Source organism: Zingiber officinale, chromosome 1A, assembly GCF_018446385.1.
Source record: "Zingiber officinale cultivar Zhangliang chromosome 1A, Zo_v1.1, whole genome shotgun sequence".
NCBI classification, from domain to species: domain Eukaryota; kingdom Viridiplantae; phylum Streptophyta; class Magnoliopsida; order Zingiberales; family Zingiberaceae; genus Zingiber; species Zingiber officinale.
The window spans coordinates 33,439,380-33,458,680 of NC_055987.1; the positions used below are offsets into that span (position 1 = coordinate 33,439,380).

At 36.4% G+C, this 19,301-nt stretch overlaps 1 protein-coding gene across 3 annotated transcripts; it reads left to right on the forward strand.

Annotated features, from left to right (window-relative positions):
• Window positions 1–4,207: 4,207 nt before the first annotated feature.
• On the forward strand, window positions 4,208–17,945 carry LOC122023084 (squamosa promoter-binding-like protein 1). 3 transcript variants are annotated; one of them, XM_042581193.1, is made up of 13 exons: window positions 4,235–4,355; window positions 4,431–4,535; window positions 4,793–5,511; window positions 12,199–12,380; window positions 13,547–13,873; window positions 13,981–14,216; window positions 15,203–15,277; window positions 15,363–15,470; window positions 15,542–15,659; window positions 15,769–15,913; window positions 16,124–16,274; window positions 16,366–16,971; window positions 17,240–17,945. In XM_042581193.1, the coding sequence occupies exons 3-13, from the start codon at window positions 4,922–4,924 to the stop codon at window positions 17,684–17,686; spliced, it is 2,985 nt and encodes a 994-aa protein (XP_042437127.1). In that variant the 5' UTR covers window positions 4,235–4,355; window positions 4,431–4,535; window positions 4,793–4,921; the 3' UTR covers window positions 17,687–17,945. The 3 variants fall into 3 exon arrangements, with proteins under 3 accessions (XP_042437120.1, XP_042437127.1, XP_042437113.1); XM_042581186.1 differs by lacking the exon at window positions 4,431–4,535 and having other exon boundaries at window positions 4,208–4,355; XM_042581179.1 differs by having other exon boundaries at window positions 4,431–5,511.
• Window positions 17,946–19,301: the final 1,356 nt, after the last annotated feature.

The following is a 19,301-nucleotide window of genomic DNA, read 5'->3' on the forward strand; positions in this document are numbered from 1 at the left end:
CATATATTTTCTCATGTGACTATTAGTATGACTATCAGTCCTTGGACCTGAAGTCACCATGGTTCCCTACATAAGGAGTTGCATACTTTGACTTCGTTAAACGTCACCCGTAAATGGGTGAACTATAAAGGCGACTACTGGGTATGTAACAAATTATACGGAGGGATGTGAGTGATGTAGAAGGGATTTATCCCTCCTATATGACGGGAGTGATATCATGATTCTTGATAGAGTGAGACCACTAAGTGTATGACCATGCCTAAATAAGTCAATATGAGATATTGAGCTCATTTGATTAGAGTGAGTCTACTTGGAGTTCAAGACATAAATTGATTAGAGGATGACACGGTCTATGCCTCAATTGATCAATTTAGATGTCGAGGATAGAAGAACATTGTCACATATTGTGAGCGTCACAATTAGTAGTCACAATGGTGATGTTGGATCTCAACATTTTTGTAACTTAGGTAGTAATGATGTGTTGCTAGATACCGCTCATTGCTTATGTTTCTAAATGGGTTTAGGAGCATTGCCAACGTTACAAGAACCTATAGGGTCACACACAAAGGGCAGTTAGATGGAGATTAGGTTCATATGATGGACCAAGAGGATTAGGTTCATGTGATGAACCAAATTGGATTAAGAGTAATCCAAATTAGACTAATTGAATTGAACTTAATTTGATTCATGTGATGAATGAGTCTAATTTAGACTATGATTCATTGAGTCAATTTAAACCAATGAATAAAGATTTATTAAATTAAATTGATTTGAATCAAAGGGTAGATTTGATCAACCATGGGAGATAAGAGGTCAAGTTTGACTTGACTTGAGAGGGAAGATGAAGGGTCAAGTTTGACTTGACCAAATGCCACCTCATTGTGACTTGGCATGGGCCGGCCAATGATGATGTTCCACATCATCAAGGCTACATTATTGTGTGCCACCTCATGAGGAAGACCAAGAGCCATGACTCTTGGTATTACATGGAGGTATAAAACCTCTATTAAGTGGTTGGTCATAGGAATGAAGAATAAGTGTGTGCTTATTCAAGGCTTCTTCTTCTTCTTCCTCTCTTGCTTTCTCTCCCTCTCCTCCATTGCCGAGACCTCTCAAGAGTGCTAGCACACTCTAAGTGGTTCTCTCCACCTTTTGTCCGTGTGGATACGTGTAGAGGAGTGTACACTTGACACTCTACGAGATCCGGCAACCATTTGGACGAGCGGGATAAGCGAAGGGCATTGCGACAAAGGTAATACTTCCTTTTCATGTAGATCTAAGGTAGATCTAGTGTAGACAAACATGTACATGAATATTTTTATTTATCTTCGCACGGATCCATGGCTAGCTTCGAGGTTTCCACAACGCAAAAAGCGATTTTTGCGGCTCGAAAGTTCTAACACATAGATATGCTAAAATAGAACCTCAGGATTCAGAGATTAGGACGGTTAATGTTAAAGAAATACATAACTAAATTATCATGACAAAAAGTTCACAACAAAAAATATAAGGCTGTCTCTGTTTCATGTAAAAACTATGGTTATCTAAAATAGTTTTAGACAAACTTTTATAGAAAAAATTAATTATCTTCTCTTGATTGGCATAGACACAAGGAACAAAGTTTCATTGCTCTCCTCTTTCTTCCTGAGCTTGACCAAGATCTGAGCAGCTATCAATGGCAATTTGTCACCATTGATTGCTATTTGATGTTCCACCATCAAGCATCCCTATCTTCTATAGATCCCACACGAATAATACTTCCTTCTACATGACAATAGGTGACAGAGAATAGTCTCGGTCAGTGATTGTTGCTTGGTCTCAATTGTCAATGACAAGACTAAGAGGGTGTTGTTTGTGTGGAAGAGGAGAGAATGGTGACAAGTGGAGGTGTTATTCACATAGGGGAGTTGTGGATGGAATGGAGAAACAACTTAGGCTAGAAACAAGCTGAAGCTATTTTTCCAAAATGTCCATTTTTTGATTGACCAAGGAAAAACTTTTCATAGCATGATTTTCCACAAAGCCAAAATGCCCATTTTCTGGGAAAACATTTTTTGCTAAACAACGGACTGTAAGTTTCATTTCAAATGAAGGCACTGTAGAACTACTAAAGATTTCATCACATGAATTGGAGTACATACAAAATGCTCTACGCAATGTCAGTTGACCGAAAACATCCATTGCAGGTGCAGTCTTAACTCTAACTCTTAAGCACAAAATGTGCAAACCAATTCTGAGCACAATTGACATTCAAAGACTAGCTTTGGTAGATGCATGTTCATCCCTGCAAACAGATGCATCAATACTCAGGAAAGTCAAAACTGGAACTTCGGGTGCTAAACTAACTAATTAATTTGGATGCATAATGTAGGCCGTCGTGGGATAGCAATGCTAGATCTCGGAGATCCATCTACTGTGTGTGCCAGCACAATCAACACAACATTAGAAGCATGGTTTAGCTAGTTTGTCTAGTGCAATCCTTATCTCAGAGATCCATATCTTTCACAAATCCAGTATGAACAATAATTCCTTGTAGGCGATAATAGGTGATGGGAGTGGTCATGACAGGCAGCAGTTTCGATTGGAGACGGCAGCTCAGTTTCAATTGGTGACGACAAGACTAAAAGGGTATTGTTTGTGTGGAAGGGGAGCGAATGAATGACAAGTGGAGGTGTTATTCACATGGTAGAGTTGTAGATGGAGTAGAGAAACAACTTCGGCTAGAAACAAGCTGAAGTTATTTTCCCAAAATGACCATTTTTTCATAGCATGATTTTCCACAAAGCCAAACTAGAAAATTCAGAAAATATTTTCTGGCTAACATTTTTTTGCTAAACAATGGACCATAAGTTTCATTTCAAATGGAGGCACAGCAGAACTACTAAATATTTCATCATAAGAATTGGAGTACACACAAAATACTCTCCGCAATGTCAGTTGACTGACAACATACATTACAGGTGTAGACGCACAAAAATGCAAACCAACCCTTAATACAATTGAAACTCATGGACTAACTTTGGTAGATGCATGTTCACCCCTGCCAACAAATCCATTGATGCTCAGGGAAGTCAAAACTAGAACTTCGGGCTAAACTAATTAATTTATCTGGATGCATAATTTAGGTCATCGTATTGTTACATCTTGGAGATCTATCTACTTTGTGTCAACACAATCAACACAAGATTGAAGGATGGTTTTAACTAATTTGTCTACTGCAATCCGCTCACTGATGCAGCTTCAACATGTTGTAAAGATAACAATGTCAAACTTCCTTGGATTAAAACAATAATCTATCACATACCAACTGTTGCGAAGTCAAAAATGATAAATCCAGGATACCAAAGAAACATGGATTGATGCACCGATGCAGTAAAAATTGATTAATGTAGTAAAAAATGATCAATGCAGGATGTCAAAGGAATCACCTTGGGCTCGTTCAGGTGTTTCTGGAAAGCAATCAGCAACCACCCCCAACAACTTTCTCCCCAACAAACACACATCGAGAATCCTTGACGACTTCTTTCTCACCCTACTCACTGGCGATTATATCACGCAACGAATTAGAGAGACTATCTGCAGCACGACATTCTGAAAATGGTTTTGCATCCATATGGCGAGGTTCCTTCAATAGATACAGGAAGACCTAGCCGAATCAAGAAAGAAGATGGAATTGGTGGGGAACGGAAGCAGCTGATATCAAGCGAGCCGAAGAGATCGAAGCAGGAGGTCAGGCGACTTGCTTCCCCGCCCTACCCACACAGCTGGACGTTCCCTATTCGCCTTAACCAATGCCGCCGCCATCTGAAATCACTGGCAAAAACTCCCCTAAAACGAGGAATAATAAGCGCGATTTCCACTGAAAAGTCGGAAGTTTTTAGGGGTTTCTTCCTCTATCGAGTCGGTTGAAACGAAGCATCTCTACGACGCCATGGGGCCGAACACGACGTACTATTGTCCGCGAAATATTAACGCTCAGGATCTTCCCAGTACGCAATCCAACGACTGAGGATACTGGCCAATCCGCGCCAGAGTTCGTGAGATTGGAACCCACCATCCTAAATCTTAAGCATTACTTGAATTTTCAACCCACGTAATGATTTTGTTGACTTGGGCCATGTTTTGCGGAGATGCTTAAGGGCCCTACGTGGCAATAATTCGGGTGAAATGATGGGTCCTTTGGTCAGATAATGCGTTATCCCTCACCTAATTGACTACTTCTTCTTCCACTCTCAGTCGCTTCTCCCTTCGTCGGCCACCGTTTGGGATTTCACAATTTCCGCCGCCGATGTAGGCGAATCTCGATCCTGATGAAGGGGTTTCCTAGGATCGACCTCTAAATGCGCCGAAAAGAGGTTCTTTCTCTCAAAATTGCCCCTAATCTTCCCCGCGTTCTGGGTTTTTGCCCCTTTTCTCTTTTTTTTGTCTAGAAATCAGCGGCGATTGGTGTGGAGCTGGTTGGATGGTCTAGATTTGTATAGATTTTGAGGGGGGTCGACGGGTTTTCTCTTTTCATGCAGCTGTGTAGTTCAGAGGTTTGTCTGATCGTAGCGTTTTCATTTCATCTGACTGTGAGACAGCCGCTATAGCAGGGTTGGCTTCAGTATTGGGTGTCTTTTTGATGATCTATGCTGAAATTGGGTCTTTGGCAGTGAACTAGGGTTTGTGTGGTGAAAATTATAGTACTCTGCCTTCGTAACTTGATTGTATTCTCATTTTATTGTGATCTTCATCATTGGTATGTGGGTTTCACTTGTTTGAATTTGCGGCTGAATGGACGGTATATTTTTAGATTTTTTGAGGAGCATTGAAGCGTGGAATTCTCCATCTCTGGCTTCGAAGTGGCTTGTTGGAAACTTAGTATTTGAAGTAGTTGTCACTAAAACTTGACCATTCAAATTGTATTGCGGCTTTTGATTTGATGGAAGCCAGTCTGGGAAGTGAAGGAAACCATTTTCTTGCTGCGGGCACTTCTAATCTGAGTAGAATTGGGAAGAAAAGCTTGGAATGGAACTTAAATGACTGGAGATGGGATGGTGAGCTCTTTGTTGCGAATCCCACAAATGCAGCTCCGAGTGATTGTGAGAACAATCATCAGTGCCATGATCAAGCTAACGGATCAAATAGCTCATCTTCTTCAGAATTTACTGATTTTGGATTACTTGTGAATGAGAAGAGTGAAGCTGAGAAGCGCAAGAGGATTCAAGTGGTGGAAGACGGCGAACCTTGCTTTGGAGCTGAAGCACTTAGCTTAAAACTGGGGACCTACACTTACCCGATGTTGGAAGGCATGGAATCCAACCTAAAAAATACAGAAGGGGAAAAGGGAAAGAAGAGCAAGACACAAGGGGAAAATTCTAATTACCCAACATGCCAAGTTGAAGCCTGTGATACTGACCTCAGCAAGACAAAGGACTACCATAGACGGCACAAAGTCTGTGAGATGCATGCAAAGGCTAGCTCAGCAATTGTCCGAAATGCTATCCAACGCTTCTGCCAGCAATGTAGTAGGTTGGTTTTGCTTATTCACTTCAATCCATACATAGTTTACTTTAGATGCAAAGTACATGTTGTTTTCAGTGAAATTCTCTTTATGCTTCCAAAATCTCATGTGCCCATTCTATAAATATCTGCATTTAGCATATTGGCCAAGTTTTCATGGAGTTCTGCAGTCAAATTATTTTTAAACTTGTTATAGATAGAATGGAAGAAGAGAAGTTTCATTTCCCGAGACTTCTCAGTCTAATAAAAAATTGGGAATTTTAAATTTATAATACATAGTGATACAGTACCAGGTGGTATAACTTGCTTTAGTAGTTCAAAGGAAGCCACTGGAATAAACTTCAACTGCAAGCCAGATACTTAGCTGATGAATTCTATCCATGTAGAAACTTACATATTAATGTTGTGAAGGTAAATTGAATACATTATTAGCATGACATTGGGGAGAAGCTAGTATACTGGCAAGGTTCTTGTCAGCATGTTGGATACTGCAACAAGAAGCTATGACAATAAATTATTTTAGCTCGTAGGCTACTTTGGGTTTAAAGTATCATATATGTAGAAACATTCAGCATGTGTGATTAGGATCTTGAGTGTTCGTAGGATTCGCTATTCATGCAGAGTTGGCTCTAGCTCTAAATGCATTATAATGCTGATTCTAAATTCACATTGAGTAATAAGATTTTAACATTTACACTATAAATTTAAATAATTTATAAACATCTAACAATGTGGTCGTGATATCATTTTTCAGAATTCATTATGCTGTTGAATTTCTTTGGTTTAATGATTCACCTATTCATGTTTGTTACTAACAACATATTCATGTTCTCGTGTTCCTAATTTTATCTTTGCTTTTGACAAAATCCACCAATATCAATCCTAAGCCGGATGAAAAAAGTTGAAGGTTGAATTAAGGGTATATAGCCAACATCAAAATTTGTCTAAACCTGTCAACATAAATCTTAAATTTAACTGAGCCTAAGTTATGCTAGGAATCTTCACAAGTGAGGTACCCCCAATATGCAAAAGGTAGCTAGGGGGTCAATTAAAATAACAACAACCAAGCCTTGCCCCACTAGGTTGGGTCAGTTATATGGATCCTTTTACGTCGTTGGGCTCTATCCCCTACTATATCATCATCTATACTTAAATAAATTTTATCTTGTTTCATTGTTGCTAATCAAGTCTTTTTTGGTCTCTCTTCCTCATTTGATGTGCATGTTTGTTATAGTTTCACATCGCCTAACTGGAGCATGTATTAGTCTTCTAAGTGTATGTTCGTACAATCATAAACGTGTCTTTCGGAGTTTTCCTTTAATAGATGCAACTCTCACTTTCTCTCTAATACTCTCATTTCTTATTCTGTCTATTCTCGTATGTCCGCACATCCACCTTAACATTCTCATCTCTGCAACTCTCATCTTCTGGCCAACATTCAGCTCTATATAACATAGCAGGTCTAACTGTGATTTTATAAAACTTTCCTTTAACACATAAAACACTTGATGCTCTCCTCTATTTCAACAATCCTTCTTGTATTTAAGATATATCTCTCAATTCCTCCATCGTTTTGCAAAAATAATTTTAGATATTTAAAACTCTCGATTTGAGGTAACTCTTCATCCCCTATCTTAACAATTGTCTCATTATGTTTAATATTGCTAAACTTAAATTTCATATATTTTGTTTTATTTTACTAAGCCTAAAATCTCTCTTCTAGTGATCCCCATCAAGATTCCAATTTAGTATTTATTCCTTCATGTGTTTCATCTAGCAAAACGATATCATCTGCAAACAATATGCACCACGGTGCTTAATACAGTGAGTTTGCACATAATTAGTGTAAAAAGATAGTGACTTAGAGCTAATTTTTGATGTAACCCTATCTTTATTGGAAATACTTCAATTAATCCACTAGAAGTTTTAACTCTGGTTATTACATCTTTATACATATTCTTAATTAGTTTAATATATGTTACGCTAACAGTTTTCTTTTCTAGAATTTTTCATATAATTTCTTTTAGAACTCCATCATAAGCTTTTTCTCAATAAATACCATGTGTAAATCTTATTTTTGCACCCTATATTTTTTTTTTCTAAGATGTATAGCTTCTATTGTCGACTTTCCAAGCGTGAACCCAAATTGATTTTCGGTCACCTCATCTTCCTTAATCTTTTTTCTATTACTCTTTCCCAAAGTTTCATAGTATAACTCATTAATTTAATATCCCTATAGTTTGTACAATTGTGTACGTATCCCTTGTTCTTATATAAGGGAACTAGAGTACTTACCCTTTAATATCATATTAAGTCATTCAATACCTTGTTTCTTATTGGAATATCATCTGGTCCAACAACTTTTCCATTTTACATTCCATTTGAAACTTGTTCTACTTCCGAAATTTGAATTATACAATAAAAATTTAAATTTCTATAGTCATTTGACTTATGTAAATTACCTAAGTTAAGTTGGTCACCTAAATATTCATTAAAAAGTTGATAAAAGAATCTCTTCCACCGTTCTTTTATTTCTCTATCATTTACTAGTACCTTATTGCATTCATCTTTAATACATTTTATTTAAATAAGATTTCTTGTGTTTCTTTCTCTCATTTTAGCTATTCTATAAATGTCTCTTTCCTCTTCTTTTTTATCCAATTTTTGATATAATCGTTCAAAAGTTTCATTAATATATAATTGCTTGTAAGTTATTTATTTTTCCTTCACTTTCTCATATACTTTCTCATTCCACCACCAAAATTCCTTAATGGTACATATCCCTTTGACTCACCGAGTAAACTCTTAGCTACTATTTTCAATTTTGATACCATCTTATTCATGTCGTATTAGTCACCGAATATTTCACCTAATATTTGTACTCCTGCTTTCTCCTTAAATATATTTTGTTTTTCATTCTTTAACTTCCACCACTTAATTCTAAGAGTCGTGTATATTTTTTTTCTATTGATACTATGTTTGAGGCGTATATCTAACACTACTAACCGGGTTGTTAAGCTTTCTCTTAGATGACATTACAATCTTTACTAATCTTTCTATCCCTTTTCCTAATCATAAGAAAGCCAATTTCGATTTATTATTTCCACTTTTGAACGTGATCAAGTGTTCCTCTTTTCTTAAAAAAATATGTTAGCTAATATAAGGTCATATGCTATTGCAAAATCCAATATAGTCTTGTCTTCTTCATTTATTGTTCTAAACTCATAACCCTCATGTACCCTCTCATATTCTTGATCTTTCACTCCGACATGCCCATTTAGATCACCTTATATTAAAACCATTTTATTTGGCAGAATATTCCAACATTTTGATTTGATAGCTTTATCTAATCCTACTTGCGGTGCATATATGCTAATTACATTAATAGTTTCTTTCACTACTACTATTTTAAGAGCTATAATTATATCCTTTTTTCTAAATATTCTTACAACTTTATCTTTTAACAAACTATATACAACAATATCCATTTCATTTATTGTTTTACTCTTTTCTATGTACCATAACTTAAAACCCGAGTTCTTTATCTTCTTTACCGTCTCGCCTACCCATTTTGTCTCTTGTACACATAAAATACTCATTTTTCTTTTAGTCATCGCATCTACTACCTCATTGATTTACAAGTGAGGGTTCCTATGCTATATGTTCCAAATCTTAAACTATTAGTTTTCCTATAATATTTGTTATTATCCAACCTATGGTATGAGAATTCTTGTCTATTTAATACTACACCCAAGTTCTCATGGAGATATAGCGGTCCTTGCCGATATGTTACATGAACTCTTGTTTATTTAGCACTGCACCCGAGTTCTGGAGATGTAGTGGTTCTTGTCGAGACATTACAGTCGGACCTTTGTAACACGTTCCTTCCATTGGTACAATTGTTTAATTAATCCATTTATTGAGCATTTGTCATACTTTGACGTTGGCTGGCAACCCTCATCCTTATCCAGACTTGGTACTGGCCATGTCTGGTTCATCCTACTGTGAGTAAGAAAGTTATCCCATGTTATAAGATTAGGTTAGCAACTTGGAATATAGTAACTTCACTATGGAAAAGACTAGAATGAGTTGATGTCATGATCAGAAAAACAATTAACATAATTTGCTTATAAGAAACCAAACAAGTTGGAGAAAAGGGCTAGAGAAGTAGATATGTAGGTATGGAAAGGGGTTGATAAAGGTTGCAAGAATAAGGTTGTCTAAATTAAGAGATCTCGAGATAGAATCATCATGCTCAAATTGATTTAAGGAAATGAGATACTAGAATTCTAGGCACTTATGCTCCTCAAGAAAGACTTAATTATCAGATCAAAAGATAAATATGGGAGATTCTAGAGGAAGTTATTCACTGTATAATAAAATTATACTTGGATGGAATTTAAATGGACATGTGGGGAATCTTGTGAGAATATAAAAGTGCACATGCAGGTTTTAGAATTTGTGAAAGAAATGAGGGTAGTATAATTTTGGATCTCACTGCATTTTATGATCTTTTGATTATTGCTACGTTTTTTTAAAAAGAGAATTGAGCATTTGATTTGGTTACTTTTTGAAATGGCAATAATTACAGTCTTTTTTTTGCTTACTAGAAGTTAGAATTGGGGGTAAATCTGACTAACCCATACCATCTATGAAGATATAGGTTTTAAAAAATATAAGAAAAGAAATTATTCCTAAATTTAGTAGACCTTGAGCAATTTTAAGGATAATATCATAAGACTTCTCAAAGATAGAATCATAAAAATACTAATATAAAATAGAGAGTTTGATAATACTGATGTTATATGGACTGTGATGGCAAATAAGAACACGAATACAGCTAGATCCATTATTTGAGAGCCTAAAGGTAGAGATAAAATGTACAAGGTGAGTTCGTGGTACCAAAGGCTATTAGTTTAAAGAAGTTATGTTGTAATGATTAACAAAGTTTAAAAAATAATTTAAATAGGTCTAAAGTAGCTAAAATTGATTGAAAAAGGTATAAACATGACAAATTTTAAAGCATATTACAGATTCTATAATAATTTAGGAATTAAGAATGAGGAGAAATATACTTATTTGATTGCAAAAGCTTGAAAAAGGAAATGTGGTGACTTAGGTAATGCTAGATGCTAAACACAAAAACCTTTTAGTTTTCATTGTTATTTCCTGAATTGAGGTTAAAGAAATTGAATGTGGCCAAAAGTGTGGGCGATACACCTGTAGTCTGGAAGAGTTTAGTAAAGGTATAATTAATTTAACTATTTTTTTCGATGAAATTTTATCAACAAGATGCCCAAGGAATAGTTTGTAGTGCCTATTTATATAAATAAATTATATAATTGAAAGTTGTTATAGATTTAAATGGATTGAGTTGATTAGTTATACTATAAAAATTTGGGGAAGAGTTGAGAGGAAAATAAGAGATGAGACAATCATTTTTGAAAATCAACCAAAAATGCTAGGTATTTGATAATACAACTGGAAAAATACAGAGAAAAGAAGGATTGCATAGGATTTTTATTGATTTGTGAAAAGCTTATGTTAGAGTCCTTAAAATACTATTGTAGTGGATCTTGGAGAAGATAAACTTATCTAGTAATTATTCTCATGTAAATATGTATCATAATGCTGTTATTACTTATTAGTGGTAGAACTTCTAGATACATTACTAATGATTTTCCTGTAGCTATAGGTTACATCGAGGACCAAAGTGTAAGCACATTTTTTTATATTAGTTTTAGTGGATAACCTGTCATACTCTATGGATGTTAGTGTTGGGCCATAAAAAAACATAACAAAAATAATAATATTATACAAAAATAATAATATAGTAGAAATGAGAATGCTAACATGGATATGTTGAATCACTAGGAAGGATAAAATAAAATATATTAATATTAGAGAGCAATTAGATCTACTTCCGGTAGTTGAAAAATAAGAGAAAATATGTTGAGTTTGATATATATATATATATATATATATATATATGCTCAAACACTAATAGTTTCTATAGTTAGAAGTATGGAATCTACTAGAGTGGAAAGTGTAAGGCATAAAAGGAGAGATAAAAAATGATATACTTAATTTGAATGATACTGACGTTATTGCTTTGATTAGAAGTCAATGGTGGAATAGGGTTCACGTAACCATGCTTTGACAATTGGGATAAACACAATGTGGATTTTGTCATTACTTTTTGTCACCCCTTCATCTGTTGTTGGAAATGCTGCCGATTCAATCTATTACATATTTAGATCTGCATAAAGCAAATAACTAGATGTAATTGGTTAACATGTTTGAATCGGTGCATAAATTTAACCAATTTGTTGTTTACTCTATTGTTTTTCAGAGTGTGCACCTCAAAATGTGTAGGATTACTCTTATTTAGTTAGTTTTTTTCATTTCGTATGATGGGCCAATTGTTTAACAATCACTTGTGCTGATAGTGAGAACCCTTGTGATAATCCACATGAAATATAATGGAGAATTGTTTGGGTTATCATGCCTTTGAGATGCTATTGACTTTGCTTCCAGCGTGGATAGGTTTCAGTCTCAGTTTTGACATGTAAAACTGTGGGTTGATTTCAGTGTGTTTCGTCTTTCTAACATATCCTGTCAGGTTTTAATTTTTTGAATATTTTTTCTTTTGTATGCTATCTTTGTGTCTTATTCTTGTGATAATTTCATGTCCAGATTTCACCTTCTTGAGGAATTTGATGAAGGAAAACGAAGTTGTCGACGACGCTTAGCTGGCCACAACAAGCGTAGGAGGAAAAGACAGCCTGATGCCATTGCAACTGCAAATCCATCTACTGATGAACAGACTTCTGGCTATTTATTGATAAGTCTACTCAGGATCCTGTCAAATTTGCAGTGTAATTTTCTCCAAGCACATCTTATTTTACTTGATTTTTAATGTTATGTTTAGTTGCTTCAATTTTCTTGTTGGAACCTTTTTCAGACTCCTATATAAGTTACATGGTCTATCTTTTTGTCCTTTCTTTACTTGTTCTGTTAAAGAGCTCTTGAGCAAATACATCAGCATCTCTATTAACGACACCTCTCTTGAAGGAATCATCACATTTATGGTTCTAGGTTGATATCTGAGATGCTTGGCTAATTTATCGTTTGTAGTGTTTGCTATTTTTATTCACCCCATCTTTGGATTTATCTTGCAAAATCCTTCTACCTTTAGATATAGGTGCTTGATCAGTACCTGCAACCTAGCATGTTGGTCATATTGTATATGTTAGATTCAAAACTCGATTTTTAGTAGTACATAACTAATTTAGCAGAATAGTATAACTATGCCAACCTGAGTAGTTTATGTTTATGCTGAATAGAGGATATTCTTCCTGCCTCCTTTAGAAAGAATTAGGGGGGAAAGGCTTGGTGGTTTAGGGATGATGATATAATAGGGGATAGAGCACAATGGCGTAGAAGGATCCATATAGCTGATCTCACCTAGTGGGATAAAGCTTGGTTGTTGTTGTTGTATTGGCCATGCAGCAGATAATGTACTGTATTTTTTACCTTTACATGTGTTTAACCCAGTTGAATATGTTAAATTGTTAAGCATAATAGTAAGATGTGTAACACAGGTCAGAGATTAATTTGTTAAAGGCAGTTTTCAGTTTGTCATGTGTTCACTAACAAGGGTGACGCTATGTTGAAGTTATCATTTTAACTCTTGACAACATATGTTTCATGATGCATTTCAGATTTCATCCAAACACAGCGTATCAGTTTTGCCATCCAAACAATTATAATCATAATGAATTTCGTAGCAGGTACATAATAATGTGGTCATTTTTTTATTAGCCGGATACTTGATTCACATGTCTTGCCTCCGTGGTAGGTCAGACTATAATTTATACATCCATCATATTCAGTCAACTCATGGGGTTTCGCATTATTAATGATTTGTTTTCCTCATTGAAAGCATCATTTGGATATAGTCCTAACGTGCACTGTGCTCCATGTACAAACGTTATATGATTATCTGCATATATTCTGCTGATACTGATTATATGCTCGACAGCTGACAACCAAAATGTGGAGCTCTTGGCTCATTTGCTAGGGAGCCTTGCCAAGCTTGCCAAGTCCTTCGATCCTAGTAGCCTCTCACAACTTCTGCAGTCATCTCAGGTTCCACAAAAGTTTGAAATGGGTGCAGGAACATCCTCAAAAGCAGTTAATACTTCAGCACTAAATATTGTTTCTGTGCATGAATATGTGAGTCACTTAAATTCAGTAGCGAACGTAACTTGCACTGCCATTGCTGAGAATCATCTCAAAGAGACTGATCATATACCATCTGTTGTAACCGCAAACTCCACTCATTCAAACGGCAGAGTAGCTTTTGTAGGTAAGGATTTGACTGCAGATTCTTCTCATATTTCACATTCAGTACCCATTTACCTTGTCATCTTTCCAGGAAAGAGCTTGATATTAGTTAAATTTATAATATCACAGAGCCTGTATTGGATAAGGTCAGAATCGTGGATTTTGATTTGAATGACACTTATGTTGACACACAAAAATGTGAAGAAGGAAGACAAAAACTGGCTACTGTCCCGCACACCATGATGGTTTCATCTGATTGCCCATCGTGGTTGGTGCAGGATCATCAGTCAAGTCCACTTCAAAATAGTCGTAATTCAGATTCAACATCCAACCAATCCCAATCTAGTTTCAATGGAGATGCTCAGGTATATAATTTGTAGCTTCACATTTAAAAGGCACAACCTTATCTGTCAGTATATGTGTATTCTTTTCATTCTGTGAAAGTCAGTTGATAAAAAAAAAAAAAAGGCAGCCCGGTGCACGAAGCTCCCGCTATGCGAGGTCCGGGGGAAGGATCCATTGTACGCAGCCTTACCTGCTTTTTGCAAGAGGCTGTTTCCAGGATTTGAACCCGTGACCTTTTGGTCACAAAGCAACAACTTTACTGTTGCGCCAAGGCTCCCCTTCTGAAAGTCAGTTGATGCCATTCAGAAATATTATACTAAAATGAATGCAATTGGCTTTGATGAAACACCTCATGGAATTAATTATGTCGATAACATTCTTTCTGAAACTTAGCATGAAGTATCCAAGGAAAGGCCATGCAAGAAAAAAAGTCAGCATCCATGCTGGTGTTGGTTAGGCCCCTACTGCTTTTTATTGTTAGTCCTATGATTAAAAATCTATGGATAGTGTAGTTTGGAAGACCAAGAATTGAACATGATTTAGGAGAGGGAGGGTTTTGTTCATTAGGGTTTTAGCTTGAACTCAGTAGTGGTGTCTTTGACAATGACTTGTTTTTTAAACACTGTGCATTTTATCCTTAATTGATGCTAGGAAAAGTGCATACAGATATGATTCAGCTGTTTGGACCTGGTGACATGAATTGTACCATAGTTATAAATCATAATATCTTCTAAGGACCAGTTCGTAAAAGGTTGGATGTATAGCAAATCTAATCTGATCAGGGTTATAAATTGAATAGCCTTTTTCATCATCCTCAAACGAGAGCTCATATGTTCTAATTTCAATTTTGGTGTTTGTAAAAAATTAACTCCCGTTCATTTTCCCATTTTTTCAATATACTGTAAGTAGATCTCTAAACTGTTATGTCTGATCTTTGAATTCTGAAAAGTTTAACTTGAACTGACTTTTATTATGATTTATTTTTTGCTATGTTATCTTATGGCAGTTTCGGACTGATAGAATCATTTTTAAACTCTTTGGCAAAGACCCTAATGATCTGCCTCTTGTTTTGCGAGCCCAGGTAGGTTCCTATATATGTTTGAAATACATATAACATATACAAAATTCTTGCCTTCAACTAATTGTGTTTAACTGCTGGATTTTAGATTCTTGACTGGTTATCCAATAGTCCAACAGATATGGAGAGCTACATTAGACCAGGTTGTCTGATTCTAACAATATATTTACGCCAATCTGAGTCTGCATGGGTGCAGGTAAGTTACCAGACAACAATATTCCAAACTTGATTGTTGCTGTGTATTCATCTTATCCTGCCTATGCTCAGCTCTGCAATGATTTAAGCACCAACCTAAATAAGCTTTTGCATAACTCCTCCGACAAAATATGGAGAATGGGTTGGATTTTTTCAATGATACAAAACTATGCAGTTTTCATATATAATGGTATGTTAGGATTCTTGTGATTTGCACATTTCATTATTTCTGGCTTTGAATAACTTGATTTTATAAACAAACTCAAAAATGTTTTCATGCTTTTACAATTCTTCTTCAGGTCAGGTTGTACTAGACTTACCTCTGCATATCAGACAACCCAACAACCATTGCAAGATTTTGTCTGTCACACCTATTGCAGTTCCTCAATCTTCGAGGGTCCAGTTTACTGTGAAGTGCTTTAATGTTGATCAACCAACATCTAGGTATCTGTTTTATTTATATCTGGTACCCTTGAATGCAATTGGAGAGGAATTCTGCCAATTTCATGTATTTGCATATGTTGCTTTATCTTCTTTTCCACTTGTTGCCTTATCATATTTTTACAAGTTATTCAATTGGCTAGTGTAGTATGGTAATTAGTGAGCATATGGTCCCACCATTTAACTATTGCATAATCGTGATTATTCTTTCAGGTTGCTATGTTCTTTTGATGGGAAATACTTGCTACAGGAAAGAATACAAGCTCTTGCTAAGGAGACTGATAGAGTTGCAGAGAATGATCTGTCTCAGTGCCTTAGCTTTTCTTGTTTGCTACCTGATGTGACAGGGAGAGGATTTATTGAGGTTTGATCTTGTTCAATTTCATATATCGAGATACTTCCACTGCCAATTTAACTTTTATGGTGCTCATGGAGTGCTTTCTCTTGACTTCTAGCTCGAAGACTGTGGTGTAAGTGATGAATTCCTTCCCTTCATAGTCGCAGAAGATGATGTATGCTCTGAGATTTGTATGCTGGAGAATGAAATTAACATAGTTTATTCAGATGGCCAACTTCCTGAGCAATTAGATGAAGAGAAGGCTAGAAATCAAGCTCTGGAATTTATTAACGAACTTGGATGGCTTCTGCGGAGGAACCATTACCTGTCTATTTGTTGCGAGTCAAAAATTCCTGCAAATTTATTTACATTAGCACGCTTCCAGTGGCTTATGTCATTCGCTATGGATAGAGAGTGGCCTGCAGTTGTGAAGAAACTTCTCAATATCTTTTTTAATGGTTCAGTAAATGCAAATGGGAAATCACCTATTGAGCTTATCTTGGATGAATATCTTCTTCACACTGCAGTACAAAGAAAGTCCAAGACTTTGGTAGAAGCTCTATTGAGATATGCGTCAAATAACACTTCTGAGGGAACATATCCAGACCAATTATTGTTCAGACCCGACATGCTTGGTCCCTCCGGTATAACTCCGCTACATATTGTTGCCTCCAGTGATGATGCTGAAAGTATATTGGATGCACTTACAAATGATCCTGGACAGGTAGTCTCTTATCCTATTCCTGCTACGTAATCATTCTTTATACTGGTCATTGCAGCACACAGACCAGTGAGCTTTTATTTTTGGATTTGCAAGTTGTAGCCAGTGCTGCATAGAATTTCTGGCATAAAATCATATGACTTGTGCTTGAACAAAGAGAGAGAGGGAACTTGCTTTCATTTTGTTTTTCAATTCGAGTATTCATAATTTAAGGCACATGAACTTCTCCATTTCATGGTTAATCTTATACTGATCTGGTGTCTGATGCCAGGTGGGAATCAAGGCATGGAATAATGTCCGCGATAACACTGGATTCACCCCTGAAGACTATGCTATTTCGAGGGGTCATCATTCCTACCTTACCTTGGTTCAGAAGAAAATCGATAAGCAGCTCCAGCTGAGTCAGGTCATCCTCAACATTTCTGGAGATGCTTCCTATAAGCTAGAAAACACACTAAAACCCAGTAAACCAAGTTCTTATGAGATGAGCACCAACTGGTCGAACACAAAACAACCACCTTATTGCAATCGGTGCAGTCGTCAGGTGGTTTACCAGAACTCTGCGGCGAGGACAATGCTGCATAGACCATTAATGCTTGCACTTGTTGGAATCGCGGCAGTCTGTGTCTGTGTGGGCCTTCTATTCAAGACGCCGCCAGAGGTCTTCTATGTGTTCCCGTCATTTAGATGGGAGTTGTTGGACTATGGATACATTTGAAGTGATATCAGTTGTAAGCTTTAGGTTTTTTGTTATTGCGATTAATAATATCTCTGTAATGATATATATGCTATTTACACTGATAAATTGGTTAATTTTTTTTTTCTGTGACTCAATGTAGTGTAATGTTGTAGCTCAGTGATAGGAGCAGTCAAAACCATTGAGACTGTTTAATTGTTTATACTGGCCCGAAGTTGCTACAGTGCGTAAATGTACAAATTGTATTTTAATTGAGAAATGTAGTTAATTAATTCTGTAATTTCGATTTCAGACTCTTGGGCATTGATCCTAACGACCCATCTCTTATTCTTGGAGATAGGATCTTATGTCCCGTAATCCATCTGTCTCGTTAGTTAAACGATAATTTAAGCTGAACAAGTAAAATCTTCGTTGAGGGTTTGGGGTGTTTAAACAGTTTGCCTATAATCACTCTAGCTCCGTTGACAACTGTTAACTCTAAATAAGGGTTTTATTTTTCAGTTTAAAATGATAATTTTCTTTTATCGTTTAACTAATGGGACAGGGGATTACGGAATAGAAGATTTGAGGTATTTTTTTTATCTTTACAAATATAGCCGAGTTAGTACTCGGATAGTAGAATTGTAACACAGGAATAAGGTTCAAATTCTTTGGGTTCATTCCTTTATCCTTTGTTTAGATGAGGCGAGGGGAGATTCATTGATGTAAGGAAAGAAAAGGAAGGGAAAGTGAGGATAACTTCCTTGCACTCGATTTGGGGTATAAGGAAATAGTTCATTTGAGAGGTAAGGGAAGATAAAAGTTCCCCCTTCCTCCCCTCACCTCCTTCCCAAACAAGGACAAATGTTACCTTCCCTTTATTTACCCTTCCTTCACCTCCTCTCAAATAGACCGTTAGAGAATTAATTTTTGCCATCTAAAAAGTCATTCGATATTATGATTTATCACTCTTTTTACAAACCTAAGGGAATGAGTTCTTTTCATCTAGAAGGTCATTTGGTATCGTAATTTATCATCCTTTCACCATCCTTGAGTGGAAGGCCAATCGTGGAGGAGGAGGAAAGACTTATGACCTTTTTGGAACACATGTAAGTTCCTAGATATTTAAGATATCTAAGTAATATTAAATTCTTGTGTTCCCCAGTTCATCGTGTTTCAGCTGTTGGATTTCAGATTCTTGACTGCTTATTAATGGTCTATCGGACATTAAGAGCTACATTTTCGGCTTGGTTTAGATGAAATTCAATAAGCAGCACCTCCTGAGAAGCTCCTTATAGGGCACTGATACGGTGATAAAGATGAACCCCTAAAAAAATGGGTCAAAGTAGTGAAAACTGACTGACATGGGGGTCAAAGTCAAACAGTCAAAATCGCAGGGCCGGGTGAACTACAAGACCACGGAGTACGGATCAGGCAAGGTTGGACGAGCGAGCCCTGAGAGCCGATCGGACGGGAAGGGCCAACCAAACCGTCCGAGCGGTTGTCCTTTGCACTTGCAGCCAAGGTTAAGAGTTGAACACTAAGTTATTCGGCCCACCGCCTTAGCTGATCGGACCTTAGGTCTAATCGGACGTCTCATCATACTCTTTTAGAAGTTTGTGCCGCCGACAACATAAAATGTATAAATCATACTTTA